We start from the raw sequence: 20325 nt of genomic DNA, 5'->3' as shown, positions 1-20325 counted from the left end.
GAGAGAGTGTGAGATGGATAGAAAAGGGGGGATAGTTGGTAGAGAGCGAGCTGACCAAAGGGCTTCGTTAGTGCGGGGCAGCAGGATCAAAGGCGGGGATGGGAGCAGGTTACAAATGGGGGTTAATTAGCGGCGTGGCTGTCTGCGAAATTACCCCGAAAGCTCACAGCGCATTAAGCATTTTTCATCTGAGCATTATTCAAGAGGACATAAAGAGGAGGATGAGAGAGAGAGAGAGAGAGAGAGAGAGAATTGTTGTCTCTGTGTCTGCGTCCTCCTTTCGCCTTACACTTCCCATCTGATCCCTCGTTTCAATCTCTCTCTCTCTCTCTCTCTCTTTCTCCTCATCTACTCACCTCTGCCTCTTTCTGTCTAAACCTCCCTCTCTCGTCATGTGCAAACCCCATATGTGAATGATGCAACTCTCATAGACTGTACATACAGTAAAAAGGGCACAGACTCTGTCATATGAATAATAATGGCTGAATCTGCTCCAGTACCAGGGTCAGCAAGTCCAATAATCACATTATTCAGTGCAGGGGTTGGCAGTGTAGGCGTTGGGGCACACTCACATCTGTTTAACAGTATTCTCCTTTGTTTCAACACATTGCACATTATGACTGGAGCAGGAACCTGTATGATTTAATAGCGTTGTAACACAGCCTGGGAGGGTGCGCGACACACACAGCACTGCAGGCCATTACTGTAAATCTAGCCAATGCCACTGGCGGAAGTTATGAGAGGAGTTCATTATCTCTCATAGCGCTGCCTCTCTTGATATGATTAATTGTGTCTGTTGTGTCCCGTTGTGCTACTGCTGGTTCTGCTGGAAGTTGCCATTCTGCTGACTTTGGGTGGAAGATGCCCCATCAGCAGACAGACCTCTAGCGTGTGTGTGTGTGTGTGTGTGTGTGTGTGTGGGTGTGTGTGTGTGTGTGTGTGTGTGTGTGTGTGTGTGTCTGTGCGTTTGTTGGCCGGTCCACAGGAATCTGGGTAAATTAATAGTGGCCCTGTGCCGCCAATTAGTCCCAGATCCCTTTAATTGGAGCTGAATGGGCTCCAAAGGCCAATGTGGGGAGATAGGGGGATGTCACACACACACACACACACACACACACACACACATAGTCACACCCTGTTATTCCCAACCCCCTCAGGCTTTAATGATGCCACAGTCATTTGCATTTAAACCAGTCCGTACAGCCACATTTCACTGCTCTCCATGCTCCAGTAATGATTTAGCTCTGGAATTAGAATTCTACCCCCTTCTCTCCAGTCACACACACACACACACACACACACACACACACACACACACACACACACACACACACACAATTGGCCAGGTTTTTGTCTCCATCCGAAATTGGTTTGGTGTATTTAAACTTCCAACTCAAAGCCTCCAGCTGAGAGAATACTCCATCTTCTGCCGTGCATTTCTGTTCCCTCTTAAGTACTCTGTCTTTGCCATTTTTCCTCTGTCCCACCCAGTCTCTCTTTCTCTCTCTCTCTCTCTCTCTCTCTCTCTCTCTCTCCCCTCATTGGTGCTGTGAGCAGGCAAATGGTAGGCTCCAGCTCTACTCAGCTGCTTGGTGAAAAAAGGGAAGAGCAGTTTTAATTAAAGGGTGATTGGAGCGCTTGAGCCTCTATTTATGCGCGCTGAGCCGGGCGGCACATCCCCGACACCTGCAAGGGATTGGCTGCTGGAGGAGGGCACAGCAGACAGCATCTGATGATGCTTTTTTTTTTTTTTACCCCTGTTGAGTTTCTAAACAATGCAATGAAAATCAAATATTTGTACTGCCATCTAATATTCTATCAAAATGCTATGCCATCTAATATTCTATCAAAATATAATTTGTGCCCATTGGTTTTAATGGGTAGTGGGTACTTTTGGTTGTAGTCTCAGTACCACAGTATCACAGTGGGGGCCATCACATCACACACAATGGAATAAGGATAATAGTGATGTTGCGAAAATGAACATTGTGACAAAGTATGGTGTCCTTTTTATGTTGTTATGTTATGTTTATGTTCTGTTCCTGACGTCCTATGTGTGTCTCTCTCTCCGTCTAGGATCTCGACTTCGCCAGGAGGACTCTCCTCCGCGGATAGTGGAGCACCCCTCTGACCTGATCGTGTCCAAGGGGGAGCCGGCCACCCTCAACTGCAAGGCGGAGGGCCGGCCCACCCCACGGTCGAGTGGTACAAGGATGGTGAGCGTGTGGAGACGGACCGCGACAACCCACGCTCGCAGCGCATGCTGCTGCCCAGCGGCTCGCTCTTCTTCCTGCGCATCGTCCACGGCCGCCGCAGCAAGCCCGACGAGGGCTCCTACGTGTGCGTGGCCAGAAACTACCTCGGCGAAGCGGTCAGCCACAACGCATCGCTGGAAGTAGCCAGTAAGTGCTGCTTGCTCTCTATTTCTCCTGGTTTGCTCTTTCATCCTTTTCTCTCTCTCTCTCTCTCTTTTCTTTCTTTCTCTCTGTCTTTCACTCTGTCCATCTGTCTCTCTTCCTGGCGTTCTCTCTGGTTTTCCACCGGTGCCTCTTGGCTGGGCCTGAAAGGCAGCGCCAGCTCCTTTGGCCCCGGCTTACTGTGGCTGAATAGGAGCCCTTCCAGTTTCCTCCCGGGTGTCTGCATTGAATGGACCCATTGGGTTGGATAATCTCGCCCGCGGATGGGCAGGATGTGTCTGCACCGGCGGTACCCCCCCCTCCTCTCTCAGCCCGGGCCCTGAGCACCAGGCTCCCGGGCTCCGCCGACCCTGGCCGGTACACGCAGGGATCTGACCGTGCCCAGGGTGAGCGACTTTGTAAAGGCCTCCTCAGTTGGTGGTCAGGAGATACAAAAGAGACCAACAAGAGCTCAGTCCTGTTGCTGCCCAGTCGCTGGCGTCTCTTAGTATGATAAGTAGGAGTAGGAGGTTTTTTTTTCTCTCTTTCTCTCTCTCTATTCGAATAAAAAGCTTTTTACATTTGCTGTTATCTGCATCCGGGCACCTTCTAATGGAGAAATGCCTCCCTGGTGTAAACGGCGCTGCCAAGCCGTACTTTATTGGGGCCCTAAATGACAGGCTCGCTTTGATGTCGAGACTAAAGTCCTTTATTGCAAGGGTCAGTGGATTTGCAGAGAGGCGGAAAAAAAGGCTTTTAGGCAGGGAAGGAGCAGAGAAGAAGAGATGGAACATTTCATCGATTTAACTCCTTAGTCGTTTTTAGTCAATATTTTCCTGTTTCCTTGTTTGCTTTTGCTAAATGATCGCACCTGAAAACAACAAGCAGTGGATGATTCAGTAGATGAGGATCGGATCCAGACAGATATCCTCCTCTCTGAAGTCTGAAGTTGAGTATCAAAAGGGCTCTCAAATATCAGTAACTGGTTGAGCATGTCTACTAGCTGTCACAAAGGCCATTGTTGTCATCTTAGTGCAATGGAGGAACTGTAGGTATGTGTCTGTGTGGAGTAGAGTGGAGGTTTTACAAAGACTAGGTTGTTATGTGCCATCCAGATGGTGCTGGATAGGGTTGAATGGGGTAAAAGAACCATACACCTCAAGAACCATAGCAAAGGCATTACTTAAGGCATGGAGCAGCCTTAATCAAACATGCCACTGAGTACAGTGCATTAGCTTGCATAACCATTTTTATCTTGACATCTTTAATAGACTTTGGCCATCACAGGATGTGGAGGCTCATTGGGATGTTTGATTAGGCATTAGGCAGCATACTTAAGCATCATCAAATAAGGCCTGGCTTTGTTTGAAGAGGAAAACAGAAAACAAAAGCTTAATCGCGAGGCTATAAATAACAAAATCGGGCCAGGCTCCACTCCTGCAGGAGTTCCTTCACAGCAGGGGGTTCAGCTTGTGTGGATGACACGGGAAAGTATGCTTGTGACCTCATGCTGACAGCGTGTCCTTCGGCGACCTAGCCAGAGAGGTGCCTTCTCCTCAGATGTCCTTCCGGCTTCTTCCGTCCCGCTCCATCTGCAGCGCACACGATTGCCCCGCGTGCTGAGAGGATGCCCTGTGATTTAGCTGATTAATTGCGCCATGTTAAATTAGAGATGGCCAGGGAAAAGAAGGAAGGAAAGAAAAAGGGGGGGGGGGGGGGGAGAACACAGCTTCATGTGTCAAGCATATGTGAGGAGCCTCTAAAAGTAGGAAACTAAAAATATGTTTTGCTTAATATGGTGATATTTGACATTTGTTAGCAGTGAGGTTTTCTTTTCCCTTTTTTTCCCCTCTCGTCTTAAAGCAGTTTAAAAACAAGACAGGGTTTGGCAGGAGCTCGGCTTAACCAGAAGGGGAAGGAGAACGTTGTCCTGGCCTCTGGCGGTGCTTATTCTGTGCAAGGTTCAAACAGAACCATAATGACACAGTCCCAAGATGCAGTGTTCCCTCAGCCCTCCCTCCCTCCCTCCCCAACTCTCCTCCTTCCCCCACACACTCACCACCACCACACCAGCTTCTCTACATATAATTATGTTGTCAGAGCAACCAGTGTTGCGTGGCTGTAGTGCGGGAAGCCAACGGTGCTTCTATCTTCGTGCGCTGAGGGGCCTTTTTTTTACGAGACCTGTGAACAGGACACTAGAGTGAAAGAATAAATAAATCGTTTGAGTATTTGTGCGTGTCAGAAAAATAACAAGGGATAATGAGCTCACACGCTGATACGTGTGTCGCATTACAGGGATCCCTGTTGGTGAATTTCATTAGACGATTTAAGAGTCCTTGTTTTCCTTATTAAAACCACAGAGAGGAAAGCTAGCTTGTAAAGCTTATTTGCTCTGCCTAACCCCCAAAGCCTTGTGAGAATGGTGTTGGAAAACATTGAAAACACAAAACTGTGTTTCTTTTTTTCTTTTGAAAAACTCCTCGTAAATGTCGGCCCTGGGTTTACGAGGGCCTGACACTTCCGCGACTATCAACGTCTAATCCCAGATTCAACAAGCACTGTTTGGCCACGCTGGTTTCGAGCGAGTTCGGCTAGTTGTGTTTGGCTTATCATTAACCACAAGTACAGTACAGCGCTTGTATGCGGCCAGGCACTCCATCGGTCAATCTGACCCTCTTTCTGCCATAGTAAGTGGGTTAATGCCTTCAGTCCATTAGTCTGTTTGCCTTGTGTACACTAAAGCGACCTCCAGGTGGAATTTTGTGCGTCCCTTTTGTGATGCATGTTGCCTTTGTATCTGGGATGGAGAGGCAGTGTAATGGGATGCCTTTGTTGATGTACAATATCCCCACATTGGCGGACAAAGGACAAAGGGAGAAGCGCAAACACAGTGGAGAGAGGGAGAAACGACAGGACGAAAAACGCAGCGGCATATAAGCCCTTATGCCTGACTACATTATGTAATGTACCCGCTAACCCCCTGTGAGGAACTCCTCACTCTTAGCTCTGGATTTCTATTATTGCCACCCCACCCCACCCCACCCTCCTCACAGTGAAACCTGGCACTCGCACCCTTTTCGCACAGCTGTAAAAACAGAGATCAAAGCCCGGAGCTGTTACATTTTTTTTTTATAAGTACCAACAAAGGGATTCTGATGATCCGCTTTTAAAAGGCAAGCAGTAATCCGTGTCTTATTCTTATTTTAGATTATGGCAGCGTTTTGCCAGGTCAACTCACTAAAAAAGGTCATAGTTGAGAAGTCTCTCTTTCTCCCTCTTGGTCGCTTGTCTATAGTCTCTTTCTCTCCGCGACTCTTCACATGACACAGAGACACATTGACACCCTTATGTGCCCATGTGCAGATGAAGGGGATAGGACGGAGATATGACATCCACAAAGGGACGCTGGAAATAGACCTTCTGTGCAGCCGTCGCACGAGTCCAAGGCAGATCAAAGGCTCTAATTATAGTGGATCCCTCCTGTTCTTGGACAGAGAGATTGCGAAGTGTGCGAATGGCCGGCACACAGCTCCACTTCAGGCCACGATAACCCCCGCGAGGTCCTGCTGTTGAATGGGGTGCCTCAGTCAGGGCAAGCTATAACCCATCCCTTCCACACACACACATACACACACACACATACACACACACACACACACACACATACACACACTCACACACATCCCCAGGCAGTAGTCTTGGAGCACTCAAGCCCTCTTCACGAAATCCTAATTCATCCTACCTCAGCCTGCTCCCAGTGGACGAGTGCTGTCAGGCCATCTGCCCTGCGTCACAGCCCCTTTCTGAAAGGTCCACATGGAGTCAGGTTATAAAGAGGGATATGAGCCTGACGCGCGCGGCCCTCGGAGATTAGTTTGGCTTTCCCCTCGGCCGAAAATTTACTGGGTAGCCCAGACACATTCCTTTATTTTCTGGAGTCACGAGGGGTCAGGATGTTAAAGGGCTGCCTGGGCTACCTGACTTCCTGACTTCTGTTTATTTATCGGGCCATATGAATCATAGTGCAGAGAGGAAGGGGGGGTGGAGGTGGTGGGGTTATTTTTTGGCGTAGGGCTGGGGGTGGGGGTGGGTGTGGGGGTGCAGTGGGGTACGGGGGAGGGGGAACCAAAAGAAAGGGTCAAGAACGTGGCAGACAAAAGAACATATGAAAGAGGTCATCTGTGAGCCGGGGGGACAGTTGGCATGCGCCAGCCAAGTCATGATTGAGCGTTCTCCATCCATACACCCCCATACCCCTCCCACTTACACCCCTTTACCCCCCCCCCCCCATACCCTGCCCCTGTCTCTTTGAACACCCAACTGTCTCCCTCCACACAGGAAATCCCTTGTACTACATCTGTGGGCTCAAAGACTGTGGTTTTCATGCTGCCCCTTCTTCCTGTCTACCCCCCACACACACACACACACCACCACCACACTTCCACTTATACCCCTCCCCTCCTCACTCATTTCATATGTATATCATCCATATGGATTCAGCCCCATTCTCTGACCCTCCCCCAGCGTGTCTCCATGGATGCTGGACTGAATGTCCGCATCGTTCTCTTATCTGCCCAGTCAGACATTTATTAGTGTTTATATGCCTGACTGTTTGCCTTTCATTAATTTTTTTTACAAAAGTACACCACAATCCAGTGATTCCTGTGTGGTCCACTAGCCAGGGGAAGAAAAAAAGACTAAGACTCCGGTTCCCAAGAGAATCCCTCTCTCCACGCTCTCTCTCATTTCTGAATTATTTTCTTCCCACTTCAGTCACCCTTGCTAACGTTGTTTTAATAGTTTAATTGTGATTTGATTGGATGGGGGGACGCGGGAGGAAAGGGGGTTGTGACAACAGCTCAGCACGTCTTGGCTCATCGCCTGGCTCCAAAGACAGACTGTCACAGATTCTCGCCTCGTCTTTTGTCAATTTCTTGGGCGAATTTGTGGTGAAAGACTCTGCCAAGTGCTTGAGTGTAAGACTCAAATGTGCAGCTTCTTTGTGTATTGACAACAATTTTGGGAATCATTTCCCCCAAAGTAATTCTTTTTACCCAGATTTTCATTTTTGAGGAAAACTTTCATGGCACTTTCATGTTGCCTTAATAATCATGGATTTACTTAAGAAATATATAAAGCATCTGGGATACATGTGCCTGTTTTGTTGATGGGCATGGGCTCAGATAGTAGCTATTTAAGGTCCTCCCTGTTAACCCTGTAATGACGTGGGTAAGGCATTTTTAGCATTTAATTACATCGCCCAAGGACATTCATGTCAGCATCTGTCACCGTTTACATGTTAAAGAACAGTACAGAAAAAAAAGATAGCAATGTTTTTCTATGCTTTTCTTCATGGGAATTGACAGCTGAATGTTATTTCTAGCTGTCAAATGCCTCATGCCATAAACTTTCTTCGCTCAGTATCTGCATGAAACGGATATTAAAAAATACAAAAAAAATAAAAAAATTTCAGCCAAGCCTTGGCACTTCAGCCAGCTGGATGCGCTCCCGCAGCTACTATACTGTAAATGAGGAAATTGGGGATGTTCGAGTAATTAACATTTGAAGCGCGGGTGCAGCCGGTTGACCCAGAATTCAACCCGGAGTGCGCGAGCCATTCCGTCAGTGGTCACGCAGTGCCAGGCAGGGCCCCTTTTGTGTCATATTGGTTTGTGTCAGATGTCCCTGACGCTTGGGGTTTTTAGAGCGTGGTGCTGCTGGCCTGTTCACCACTGCCCCCACTGCTCAAGGGGGGTAGGGGAGAGGGAGGGCAAGAGAAGTCCGAGTGGGAGATCTCTGGTATAGGATTGGAAACAGCAGTTTTTTCTGGGGTGTTGGTGGGAGGATTTTGGGGGTTGGGGTTCACGGAGCGAGTGGGAGTAGCCAACTCAGGCAGGAAATCCTTCCAATATGAATACAGAGGCTTTTGTTCCTTCTTTTTTTGGCAAGGGAAGTAGGAGAGAGGGGGGGGGTTACAAAAGCCTCCGACAGCTCGAGACCACGGAGAAGGGGTGAGAGGGATGCAGAAGCACATCTCTCCAGTGGAGAGGTCAGCACAGAGGAGCACCAAGTCACTGAATAGAGACATCCACACGGACGACACGCTCAGGACAAGGAGCCCTAGCATGGTCACTCCATTTGGCAACGAACAGATTGCCCAGTGACGCCTGTGGAGAGACTGAGCTGGCGTCTAACGACGGGCATCGCTGATCTCTGTCTGCTGGCAGGGGGGAGGGAGGCGGTCCCCTTCTGTTGGCCCTCCCCGACCCCGTTGAATGATGCAAAGTGAAGGGTGTCTAGCCGCCTTTCGCCGTGGTCCTTCTCACAGCAGCAGCCCGGGGGCTGGCTACTGTGTGAGCAATCACACCACGCCTGACTGCCCTTTGACAGTCGTCTTGATCACGGAAGTCAACCACATGGCTCCGAGCACTAAGACCAGTGACACACATACACACATATCTCTTTGTTCCCTCTGGTGCAGTACTGACCCTTGCCCATGTCCCCCGAGGACACGGTGAAGATGACACGGAGGGAGCAGAGGAGTATAAAGTGGTAGAGGAAATCACCCTGCCAACATACAGGGATGGGATCACATCCCTTATCAGATGGGCATGAGTGGGGTCGAGGAAGAGATCTGGCCATAAAGCCATAAAGGGGACAGGGCAGTAGTTAAATTGAGGGCCCTGACAGACATGTGCATGGCATGGTCTGGAGATAACATTGAAGTGAATCAAGGGTGTAGCGGGCTTTGATCTCACTCACAGGGAGGTTATAAAAAGCTATGGAGCCCAGTGCTTTTAGATGGAGCAGGATGAGGCATACGGCTCCCACTCCCCATGTGCCTGCTGGCCCTACACTTTTTTTTTTTTTTTTTTTTTTGCAAACATCATTGACATTACAGAAAATGCAACACTACGACATGCACATGAATACTACATACGACAAACAGGCGTGACATTACATAAACACATACTGTAACTTAACAAGACATCACATTGACTTGGCTTCCACAAACATAACACAACATAACATTAATAACAGAAAGGCTAAGGATGATTTAAGGCCCAGGATGATTACAGATATGATTATCAGGGATGAAATTGATGACCGGAATGAAAAGAAGGGGGATGGGGGTATGGATGGTAGCTCTAAGAGTGTGAATGAGGTGGTGTTGGGATGGGGGTGGGGGAGGGGGGTGAGGGGTAGTGAGTATGTGAGGATGTATGTGTGTGTGTGTGTGTGTGTGTGTGTGTGCGCATATGTATAAGGCTGGTTTGCTGTTGGGCCAGGAGGAGAGAAGCTGGAACATAGAGAGGGAGAGAGGGAGGGTTTCAGGAGAGGAGTTGTAATTATTCTATTAATGATAAGTATAATAATAGGAATAACTGATTGCCTGGTTGATTGCCTGACTGATTGCCAACCTGGGCACCCATTAATGGCCACAGTTCCACCCAGCCCCTGCAGTTATACTGCGACGAGCTGACAGAGGGGAGGACCTGCGTGCCACCCATCGCCTCAGGCCCCCAGCATATGCACACATCCCCCCACTACCACGACCAACCACACCTCGCCCCCAGACCTTCACCCAACACGCCACTCTTGACCTAAATATGTACAGTATGTGAATGGCTAGGTTGAGGGGTCTATCTAGAATGTAGCATTAAAGAAGTGGGCATGCATGGTGAATATCTGTCAGGATTTCCCCATGCACACCACACTTACCCCTGTGTAAGATGTATGCCTCAACAATGTGTGCATTAAAAATAGTGAGGCATGCAGATAGACACCTGATGAGGCATCTACCTGCACTCCACTCTTACCCTAGCCTGTTTTGTAGTTTTTGTTTATGTATGTCACCTAACATGTAGTGCGATTAAAAAGAGAGTAAAAGCGTGCTGTGTGCTTCCAGGACAAGGCGCGGTGCATGAGCGTATGAGGAGGGTGCACACCGGGGCCCAGGGCCAATAGATAACCCACAGGACCCAACCAATGCCAAAACCACACAGCGACCACGCCAGGACCGAAGTCTCCCAAGCCATCCAATGGGGCCCCGCAGAATAACGATGGGAGAGGCAGAGAGAAAGAGTGAAATTAGTAAAGTTATCAGAGAATGTAAATAAAAGGGGGAGGGAAAGACTGGCCCTACACTTGATCATAGGCTTCTGGAGGAAAAGGCTTCCTCAGCCATGAGTGGAACACTTCAGCTTAGACTGAGTCTGCAAAATGTGTCCCGAGGTGGTTTTTTTGTATGTTGTTTTTGTGCGGTTCCTACAGTGTAACCCTTTTCCTCGGCTACCCACACATTTCAGGCACAAATACCGCCCCCCCCTCTTCAAAAAAAAGGGGAAAAAAGAGCAGTGATTGCACCATGTTCTGACTGACTGCTTTTGCAATTTTGTGGTTTTGCTTTGCATCAGAAGTCCCGGCTTGTCCCCCTGGCCACTGACTCACTACTGTCTAATCCCTCGCCTTCGGCTCTGGTGAGGGAGGATTCGCTCGCAGAGAACACCGACCCGTTACAAATACTCTTAAGCAGCCTCCTCGCGCTAATGCGCTGATCCTAGCCACCTGCGTGGAGCCGAGCGCAGGTGGGCCCCATCCGCTGCGGTATCCCCTACAGCTATCTGTTCAGAGTAGAATAATAGAAGGCGGGGTCCTTGGAGACATGACCGCCGGAGTCCTGGAAAGATCAGGAAGTGGGGTTTTATTTTGATGCGACTGGAGTGATCCTACTTTGCGGCTAGCTGGAGGCAGATAGCATGCGAAGTGGTGCCTGACTCAATCGTCCCCCCTTTTGTTCCTCTCAGCGGGGGCTCCTGATAGCGGGCCAGAGTGGTCTGTACCATCCACTCCTTCGGAGTGTGCAGACATTCGGCTGTGTGGTTTAGAGTGCTGCCGCCGACGAGCCTTGGCTCCACTTGAGATAAACGTTTGGTGGTTCTAAGCTTCCCTTTTTGCTTTTGGACAGATAGGCCGGGTTGATGCTGTTTTATAGAGACTAATCTCTTTCTCTCTCGTCGAGGGCTGCAGTGTTAGGCTTGCTGATGGTGGCTTAATCCACCCGTTTGGTTTGAGGGTCCCCCATTCCCCATGCGGGATGAGTGGAGAGTTTATTTTATTTTATCATCGCAATGATTTGGTTTCACTCTGCCTCCACTCTGTGTTAAACTCGGGTTAAGCCCAGCTTTCGATTAGTGCGCTTCAAGTGGGGTTACTGAGGTAAAGGGGGATTAAAGTGTTTGCTTGGTGAGATTTCAAGTGACATTTGTCAGGAGCGATAAAAAAAAAAGAGCCTGCCTTGGAGTTATTTCCCCTCTTCTACTCCCCCCCTCTAACAGGAGAAGATCAAAGCAGTCAGCTTGTGATGAAGAGCAAACACGTACCACAGTTTAGTTTATTGTCACGATTTGATCGAATTCTCAGTAGTTGGTGGGGCTATGGCAGCTGTGGTGGTGTGGACAGGATGGACATGATTTGAGTCCTAATGGACAGAGGGAAGGGGACAGGTAGGAAAAGAGAGAGTGGAGAAAGAGAGCTATTCCAGTTCTGGCTCGGTGAAAAGGACAGCAAAAGCAGGAAGCGCTTGACCCCCCCCCCCCCCCCCCCCCCCGTCACAAACTGCTGACACAGGACTGTAGTGTCTGTCTTCCTCCCTTAATCGTCCCGTCTGTCTCTTTCTCTCTCTCTCTCTCTCTCTCTCTCTCTCTGTCTCTCATCTGCGTCATGGATGGATGGAGTATCCAGAGGACATGTGGCAAAGAGTAGGACATTCGTGAGGAAATCGAATAGAGTTCGTTTTTGACGCCGAGCCAAGTTGAGCTGCATGGTTGACCTCTGCTCGAAAAAGCCCGAGACCGGTGTCAGTGATAGAGAGAGGTAGATTAAGAGAAGGAGGAGGAGGCAACCCAGTTGGAAACTTTATCGCAAATGTAGCGTGTAACACATGCCTGAAGCGTGACAGTTTGGAAGATGTGGCGAGCTCAGTTTGTTTATACCCCAGGCTCAGACATACAGTCGATAAGGATCTGGGTCTGGGAAGGGAAGAGGCCTCGCAGAAACTCTTTAGCAGGCATGCTAGCCATGGCGTTAATCCCAGCAGAAGGGGCATGACCGTGGCGGCACAGCCACATGGCAGTCCTCTGCCCTTGGTTGCTGCAGTTACAAATCTGATTAGGGGAGAAGGGTAATGGAGAGAAAATGAGACTGTGCTGTGCCCGGAATGGCAAGCTGAAGAACGCAACCTAAAATGAAGTGCTAAAGACAGAACCCTAATGCCACTTAACACCTTGCGACGAAGGAGACAAAAGCAGTCGTGCAGTTTTATTTTTGTTTTAACCCCCGTGTGAATTACAGTAGGTTCACATTCCAAACACGAGATGTGTAGATTGAGTTATATGTCCGAACAGCAGGTCACTCAGTGTTCAATTTAAGCTACTAAAGTTGTGTTGAACAATTACATGCTGCCGAAGCACTTGGCACAGAGACTGAAACCAAAACCACCTGGCTTGTCCTCTACTTCACTCTTCCTGATTTTTGCATTCTTCTTCCACAATTTGTTCAGTTTGCACACGTTTGAGACCCACCAAAGTGGACCTGACCTCGAAATAAACCGCTCGAATGGCCTGAAATTGGGACTGAATAGCGGGCCAGACGCTACAGTGACGGGCGAACTCGCGATCGGCCTCCTTTTGTCTCGCCGCTACCGCCCTCTCTCTCCGCTGCGCAGGGTGTGGCTATGAAACGAAAGCCCTCCTTTGAGACAGCAGGCTGGAAAAAAAAAAGAAGAGAGAGAGAGAGAGAGAGAGAGAGAGAGAGAGAGAGAGAGAGAGAGAGAGAGAGATAAAGGGTGAGGCTTAGGGAGTGCAGAGGTGGGGGTGTGGGGTGACGGAGTGATGGGATAAGAGAAAAGAAGTCGGCTGAGAAAAAGGGAGAGAAAAGGCTGAATGGTTTTTTGGTGAGGGGGAAAAAAGATTGAATGTTCTCAAAGCTGCCTGCAGGGCTGCCTGACATCTAAATTAAGAAGGCCTCGGATTAGGTGACCGTTGGGCTGCTTTGTGTGTGTGTGTGTGTGTGTGTGTGTGTGTCAGTCACTGTGTCAAGCATTGTGGGCGTTGACCTCCTCTCATTCCCTGAGTGACAGCATCACCCCCTCTCACACACACACACACACACACTCACACACAGTTTCTCCCCCTGCATCCCTTGGCATATCAGTTTCTCATTCATCTCTCCAGAGTGACCGAGAGGAGAGGAGAGTAGAGGAGAAAGGTGCAGAGGCCAGGCAGGGGTTCGGCCCCCTCTCCTCCAGCCCTGCATGGCTCCATTTAACAAATTGGCTCACCTCACAGGACACACAGAGGATGCAACAACAGCCAGGCTGTCCGCCCCCTGTCTCTTTCACAGTGTGTCCACCTCCTCTCCTCTCCCACCCCCCCGCCCCTCCTAACCCCCCCCACACACACACACAGACACAAACACATACCCATGCAAAACCACATTGACACACACACACAGTCAAATGCACTTGGGAGACCGGCGTAGAAGTCCGCACTGCGGTTTCCCAACGTCCCAGTCATCCTGGTCTCCTAGGAGACCAGTGCCGCATCCATCGCTCCTCTACAACGAAAAACCCATCAAACAACAAACTTGCATAAAAAAAAAACTCACCCTTAATGAATTTCATCAAACACTTACATATGCTAATGACAATACACAGAGCACCCATAAACACTTAGTAGTGTTGCTGGTGTTTGCATATGCACTCCCACTACGTTCGCCCTTGCGGCTAAGCGGACTCGTCCGGCGTTGAAGTGCTCCCTGGGTCTGCCCGGACCCTCTCCTTCCCTCATTAGACTCCACCAATAGGATTAGCGGAGTGCCGACTCGGCACGCTGCGGCTATAAGTTAATTTGGCCCTGCTGTTTGGAGCTATAATAGCTTATTGATTGGCCGAGCGAGACGCAAGTGAGACCCGCGTGACGGGAGAATAAGTTAATCATCGCTCGATCGCCCGACGAAAACTCAATCATGTCAGTCGGCAAGGGCTCATCCCGGCCATGTAAATGTGTCTGACTGAGGATTTTCTGACAGCACGCCTGGCAACCCTGACTCAAATGAAGATGACATTATCAAGGATGCACTGTATTCGCGACTAGTGGAGGCTATAACACTGGCTCATGGGGGTACAGATTGCTGCTATACAGTAATTTAATTGACATGTTTGTCAAGTAACGATTGCACCCTTGCATGCCATGCCATGGATAGCAGAGTCTATTCTGTTGAACGTAGTGGGAGGAACGTCAACGGATTGGCACTTTGAGGGTCACTCCTAACATACCATCACGAGATTTTCCTTGTGCTCGCCGAGGTCAATAAAACATGTGTTTTTGCTCATTACCGCATTGGAAAAAAAAAAAAAAAAAAATGAAATACACCCTGAAGCTGAGCAAAAGTGCTTTTACAACACTCACACATGAAACCCATGACTCTTTTCATTTAAAAAAAAAAAAGTTGAGGGGAAAAAATCAGCCCTGATAGGCTCAGCCCCACGCTGCAGTGCTGACTGGGTTTTTTCACCTCTCCCTGTGGGACAGAGGCTCCCGGCGCTCTAATGAACCTTGGAGCAGGGAGGTTAATTTTAGCTTCGGCTCAGTCCCCCTGGCCCCTTTTTCCCTTTCCCTATACTCCCTCCTGCCTCATCTGTTTAACTGGTCAGGACGTCTCTCATCCCCATGTCCAGTGGTGGGGTCCTGAGACAGCTGGCTGGCCCATCAGTCATCCTCTCCCTTATGTCCTACCTCACGCCACACAAGTGTGTGTATACACACACACACACACACACATAAACACACACATACACACACACACACACACACACACACACACACACACACATAAACACACACATAAACACACACATACACACACACATACACACACACACACACACACACATACATACACACACACAGTCACGCACACACACATAAAATAGCTCCACGCCTCTGTTACCTGGAAACTGCACATCTTGCTTTTTATTTGACCGGCTGCCCTGGGCTAACTTCTGCATGCTACATTTGGTGCAGCTGCCAGAGGAAGGAGAAGTGACCCCTGTTTACTCTGTTCAGCTGATACTATTGCAGATTTTCCATTTCCTCATGACAATATGCACAGTGGTTCACAATGAATCACATACCGTGAGGCGACTGCTGCGGGATGACTCGACTGAGCATGGGAACACATGGAAACATGGGAAATGTGTGTGCTGTGTGACCATGTCTCTGTCTCCCTCTCTGTGTGTGTGTGTGTGTGTGTGTGTGAGAGTTTGCGTGTGGCGAGGCAGACATGGGTGAGAAATATTCAGGATGTCTAACGGGGAATGAGTGAGGGGGAGCGGGAGGAGGAGGTGGTGAGCAGGGGTGGCAGTTTTGGAGAGGGGGGCCCCTCTGAAGTCAAAGGGGTTCATGCGTCAGTCTGGCAAATGTCAGCCTGTCTGCACCCAAATGCTTGGTTGAAACAGGCTAAACAGGTCGTGACATGGGGTGGGGGTTGTGAGGTAGGGGGGGGTGGGGGGTTGTGGAGTAAAGTGAAGATGGGGTGGGGGAGGATGGGGTGAAGATGGGGGGGGTTGTAGTGGTGGAGGTGGATGGATGGATGGATAGTGCTGGTGGAGGTGTAAATGGGACTGATGGTGCCTCTCAGCCCCTTCGCATACGATCTCCCTTCGGAAACGTCCGGCCGACGAGAGCAAAGACTCTCCCCTTATCAAGGCATCTGGGAGTCCCTGTAGAGGTACTTAGCGCAGAACAGGCTTCGACCTCTGCCGCCACTCACCTGCGCCCCCTCTAAACAAACCTGCCCCACCTCTCACCCCACGCTGCCCTGACCGGTGCTTTCGCAATGTACACAAAAGCCTAAATCACAGCCTCCAGCTCGGAGACCTCCAAGCTGCAGTCCAAAGAATCCCAGGCATGCACAATCAGAGGCATTGAGAGAGAGAGAGAGAGAGAGAGAGAGAGAGAGAGAGACAAAGAGGCAAGAGAGAGACAATTAGAGGAGAGAGGGGAAGAAGAGGAGGTGGGGCAAAATGAACCAGAGAGCAATTAGGGAAGGGAAGAAGGAGGTGGAATGGCTTTTGGCAGGACATGTTAGGGGAGCATAGCACGCGATATGGGGATGGGGGGAGAGAGTGAGGCTGGCTAGACTGGGCAGACATCCCAAGCCCGAGCCTGTTTGGACAGGTGGCTTTCTGTTCTTTAAAAGAGCTCCTGACAGCTGGCAAGTCACAGAGCAGTTTGCTACGTGCTTCCTTTGATATGGCTTGTGTGTGTGTGTGTGTGTGTTTTGTATGTGTGCGTGTGGGTTTGTGTGTGTGTGTGTGTGTGTGTGTATGTGTGCGTGTGTGTTTGTGTGTGTGTGTGTGTGTGGGCGGTAAGTCTCTGTGTGTGTGTACGTGTATGAGTGCGTGTGTGTGTGTGTGTGGGCGGTAAGTCTGTGTGTGTGTGTGTGTGTGTGTTTGTGTGTGTGTGTGTGTGTGAGTGTGTGTGTGTGTATGTGTGTGTGTGTGGGCGGTAAGTCTGTGTGTGTGTGTGTGTGTGCCAGCTGTGACATCTCCCTCAGGTCGCTCTCCTTTTTCCTCTCGCTCCTTCTGACTTGTGTTCTTCAGCCACACCTGGCAGAGGGCCCCAGCTCATGCCAGCACTGTTCCCCTGGAGTCCCCCTCTCTCTCCGCCACTCTGCCACAGCACCCTTACATGGCCAACAAAAGTGTTTTTCTTCACTTCACAACAGTCTGCTGATTTGTATGGTTTTAACTATTATTGATAGGCTAGTGTGTGTGTGTGTCTGTGTGTGTGTGTGTGTCTGTGTGTGTGTGAGTGAGAGAGAGAGACAGAAAGAGAGAGAGACAGAAAGAGAGTGTGAGAGAGAGACGAGAGTTTTTTTTTTTTTTTTTTTTTTACTCTGCCGCAGTCTGGAGCTAAAGGTTATCTAAACAGTTCCAATTACTGCATGCTGCACTCTAGGGGCTTTTAACACAGAGGTCTACTTTTTCTGAAACGCTGAACATGCACGATGATTTACTTGCGAATGAAGGGCTGCCATCTTGTTTCATTTTAAAGGTTCATGGTTGACTAAAAGCAGAGCCGAGGAAAAAGTGCTGTCACTTCTTTGTCCGGTTGCTGGTTTCCATTAGGCCCTTATATTATTAGCCCAGTGTATGTAGAACACATCCCAAATAAGCGTTTGATTGAGTCGCTGCCTAAGTAAGAAGCAGTGCCCTTGTCATTCCCAGTGGTGCTGGGCTTTGTCTGGGGAAGTGAGGTGACACACACTTTAAAGCGACACTCTCTGGCAGTTATTTGCCTTTGGCAAACAGGCTCTGCTCTCTACAGTGACTGGCTCATTGTGGCTGGCTGTATGTGGTGGCTAGTTGCTTCCTATTGACATTGACAGGGGTTTGTTTTCGATGGCGTTTTTGGGTTGGTCACTGTCCTTTCATGTCCTTGTTTGGGGCTCAATATAGGGACAAAAGGAGGACAAACACACACGCACACACACACACACACACATGCACACGCACATACACTCACTCACACACACACACACACACACATACACATGGGTAGTGAGAAGGGGAGAGGAAGAGAGAAGGAGCACAGATGGGCCATAGCTTTCACATGGCTATCACACACACAGCCTGACTGAGGGGTCCTCTGATCCCTTACGGGGAACCGTTTGTGATTTACTGTGACAGCAGAGCTATGTTGTACTTTCTAGTCCATCAACTTTTTCTTTGAACTTGGACATGTTTCATTTCAAACTTTCCCTCCCATTTGTCCCTCCACTGGGTGGGAAGACCCCCACCCCATCTCTGCGATTGATGTTCGAGTCCCCCGAGGTATCTCATAGCTTGGCAAACACAGAAGAAGAAAAAAACGGTTTGGGTTTTTCTGGATGCCGTTGGTCATTTGCATGCAAATGTATAATCCAATTCATGAGAGGAGAGCTTGTAATTGCTTCCCACAATGGCACTTATGGCTTGCCATATTTTCTCTATTCTCCCAATGGCACCCTTGTCAGTGAGTTTCCTGGCTTCATAAAGCAATTACGCAGGCAGATATGGATCATATAGCATGGAGAAGAAAATGGATCTGATCACTAATCTCCTGTTCAAGCAGGCCTGTAATGATGCTGTATCTCTCCTTAAAGCCACCATTACACTTAGTTCCAGTCCATTGAGCGCTCCCTTATCACCGCCACCCAGGGAATCTATCATGAGTTTAGTGTATGGCTGCCCTACCTCTGTCAGTCATCCCAGCAGCCAATCACTCACTTATGAAAGCTGCCTGAATTTAAAAAAACGTGAATCCCCCCCACCCGTTGGTATAAATCAATAGTTCTTGATTGCTCAAGAAAGAAGTGTTGGCGCCCATGCCTCCTCGCGCTAATTAATTGCTTATCGGTGTGAAAATAGAGGCTGTTGAACAATTACCAGCTTTGAAAATTGGATTTTCTTGCTGCTACCTCCATTTGCAATTCAGACCAATGACTGGTCTTTGGCGCCATTGGCTTTCAAGCCATGTTCTCACCTTTCCACCTTGGGCATCAATATGACACTGTGCCTAGCATAAGTAATGGAGCTATTGATGTTAAAACAGTCTGCACCAAAGCTTCTTGTATGAAACCACCAGTTTGTCTTTAATGGCTAAGGTCAGCAAAGAGCTTTCTGAAATGCTGATCCTAGATCATCTACAGATGACAGAGTATATCATATATTTAAATGGAGAGGGCAACGTTGGGCCTTTCATCAAACCTCTTGAAGTATACATATACTATTAAGGCTTTGTGGGGGATGTCATCCATACTTTCTTGGGCTGTATGAATGGCACAGGCTGAGTTTGGGAGTATAATTGTTGAAAGAAGTCCTTTCATGTGTCCTAATCCTGTCTCTTTTGACCTCAGTCCATAGATCAGGCATTGATCCATTAATGCAGTATCCTCCATTCACAGGGATGACTGGTGCATTGTTTTTCTGGGTGAGTCACCGAAAGTGGAACTCAAGTTGTTTCGCACAGTGTAACAACCACAGCGGTCTGCGACGAGGCCAAGCGTGACTTTGCTCCTGACACGTAAAGTCATCCCTGAGCTCGCTTTAATCCTGACAGACACTTTCATACCACCACGTTTTCTTTCCTCCACCCTCGTATGCTGGGTCTCATATTTCATCCAACTGCGGCTCTCGTGCCTCCCTTTCCTGAAGAGCTCGAGTCGATGTTCTCTGCCGCGTCTGGCTTTTTGCGCATGCATTAAGGGAGGGAAAAAAAAGGGGGTATGACAGCGGAAGAGAGGAAACGACGCCGGCTTCGGTGGAGCCCGACCAATATAAACACGGCTTGTGTTTAAGCACAATGCCTCCGCACAATGGGGCCACTGTTAGCGATCCTGACACGGCCATTATTCTGTTTTTATTCCACTGTAGTCCTTTCGGTCGCTGGGATGGCCCGCCTTATGAAATATTGGCCCCTTTCATCCGACTCAGTTTCGATTTCCCGCCGCTCCTCCGGGGAACGGGCACTTAAAGCCAACTTTGTACTCTGTGGAGATTTTTCTTCCCCGCGACTAGGAGTTATTTCAGCTGTCTGCTTGTTTCAGAAACAGTTTTTTTTTTTTTCGTAGATGGCTGTTCATTTAGTCATTACGTTTCAAATAAGGCTTACCAGATGGACTGGAAAGCGGGGAAAACGCATATCAGTGTTGTCACTGCATTCTGCTCCAATGAGTGGGAACAAATTATTCAAACCTTTCAACTAGGCTTATTTGTATATGTATAGGGAGAATGGTAAATCAGCAAAACATTGGAACACACCTACTGTATGAATTCATGTAGGCTTTTGCTAGGCTAGCTGTTTTTGCCTAGGCTCTGTGT

At 48.9% G+C, this 20325-nt stretch overlaps 1 protein-coding gene across 1 annotated transcript in view; it reads left to right on the top strand.

Annotated features, from left to right (window-relative positions):
* Nucleotides 1–20325, top strand: part of robo1 (roundabout, axon guidance receptor, homolog 1 (Drosophila)) — a 279922-nt gene that overhangs the window by 130070 nt on the left and 129527 nt on the right. The window contains 2 exon segments of the mRNA XM_048264324.1: nt 2077–2187; nt 2190–2402. Coding sequence (XP_048120281.1) covers nt 2077–2187; nt 2190–2402 — 324 coding nt within the window.

Source organism: Alosa alosa, chromosome 15 (assembly GCF_017589495.1).
Source record: "Alosa alosa isolate M-15738 ecotype Scorff River chromosome 15, AALO_Geno_1.1, whole genome shotgun sequence".
Classification (NCBI taxonomy): Eukaryota; Metazoa; Chordata; class Actinopteri; order Clupeiformes; family Clupeidae; genus Alosa; species Alosa alosa.
This window is presented reverse-complemented; position numbering and strand designations above follow the sequence as displayed.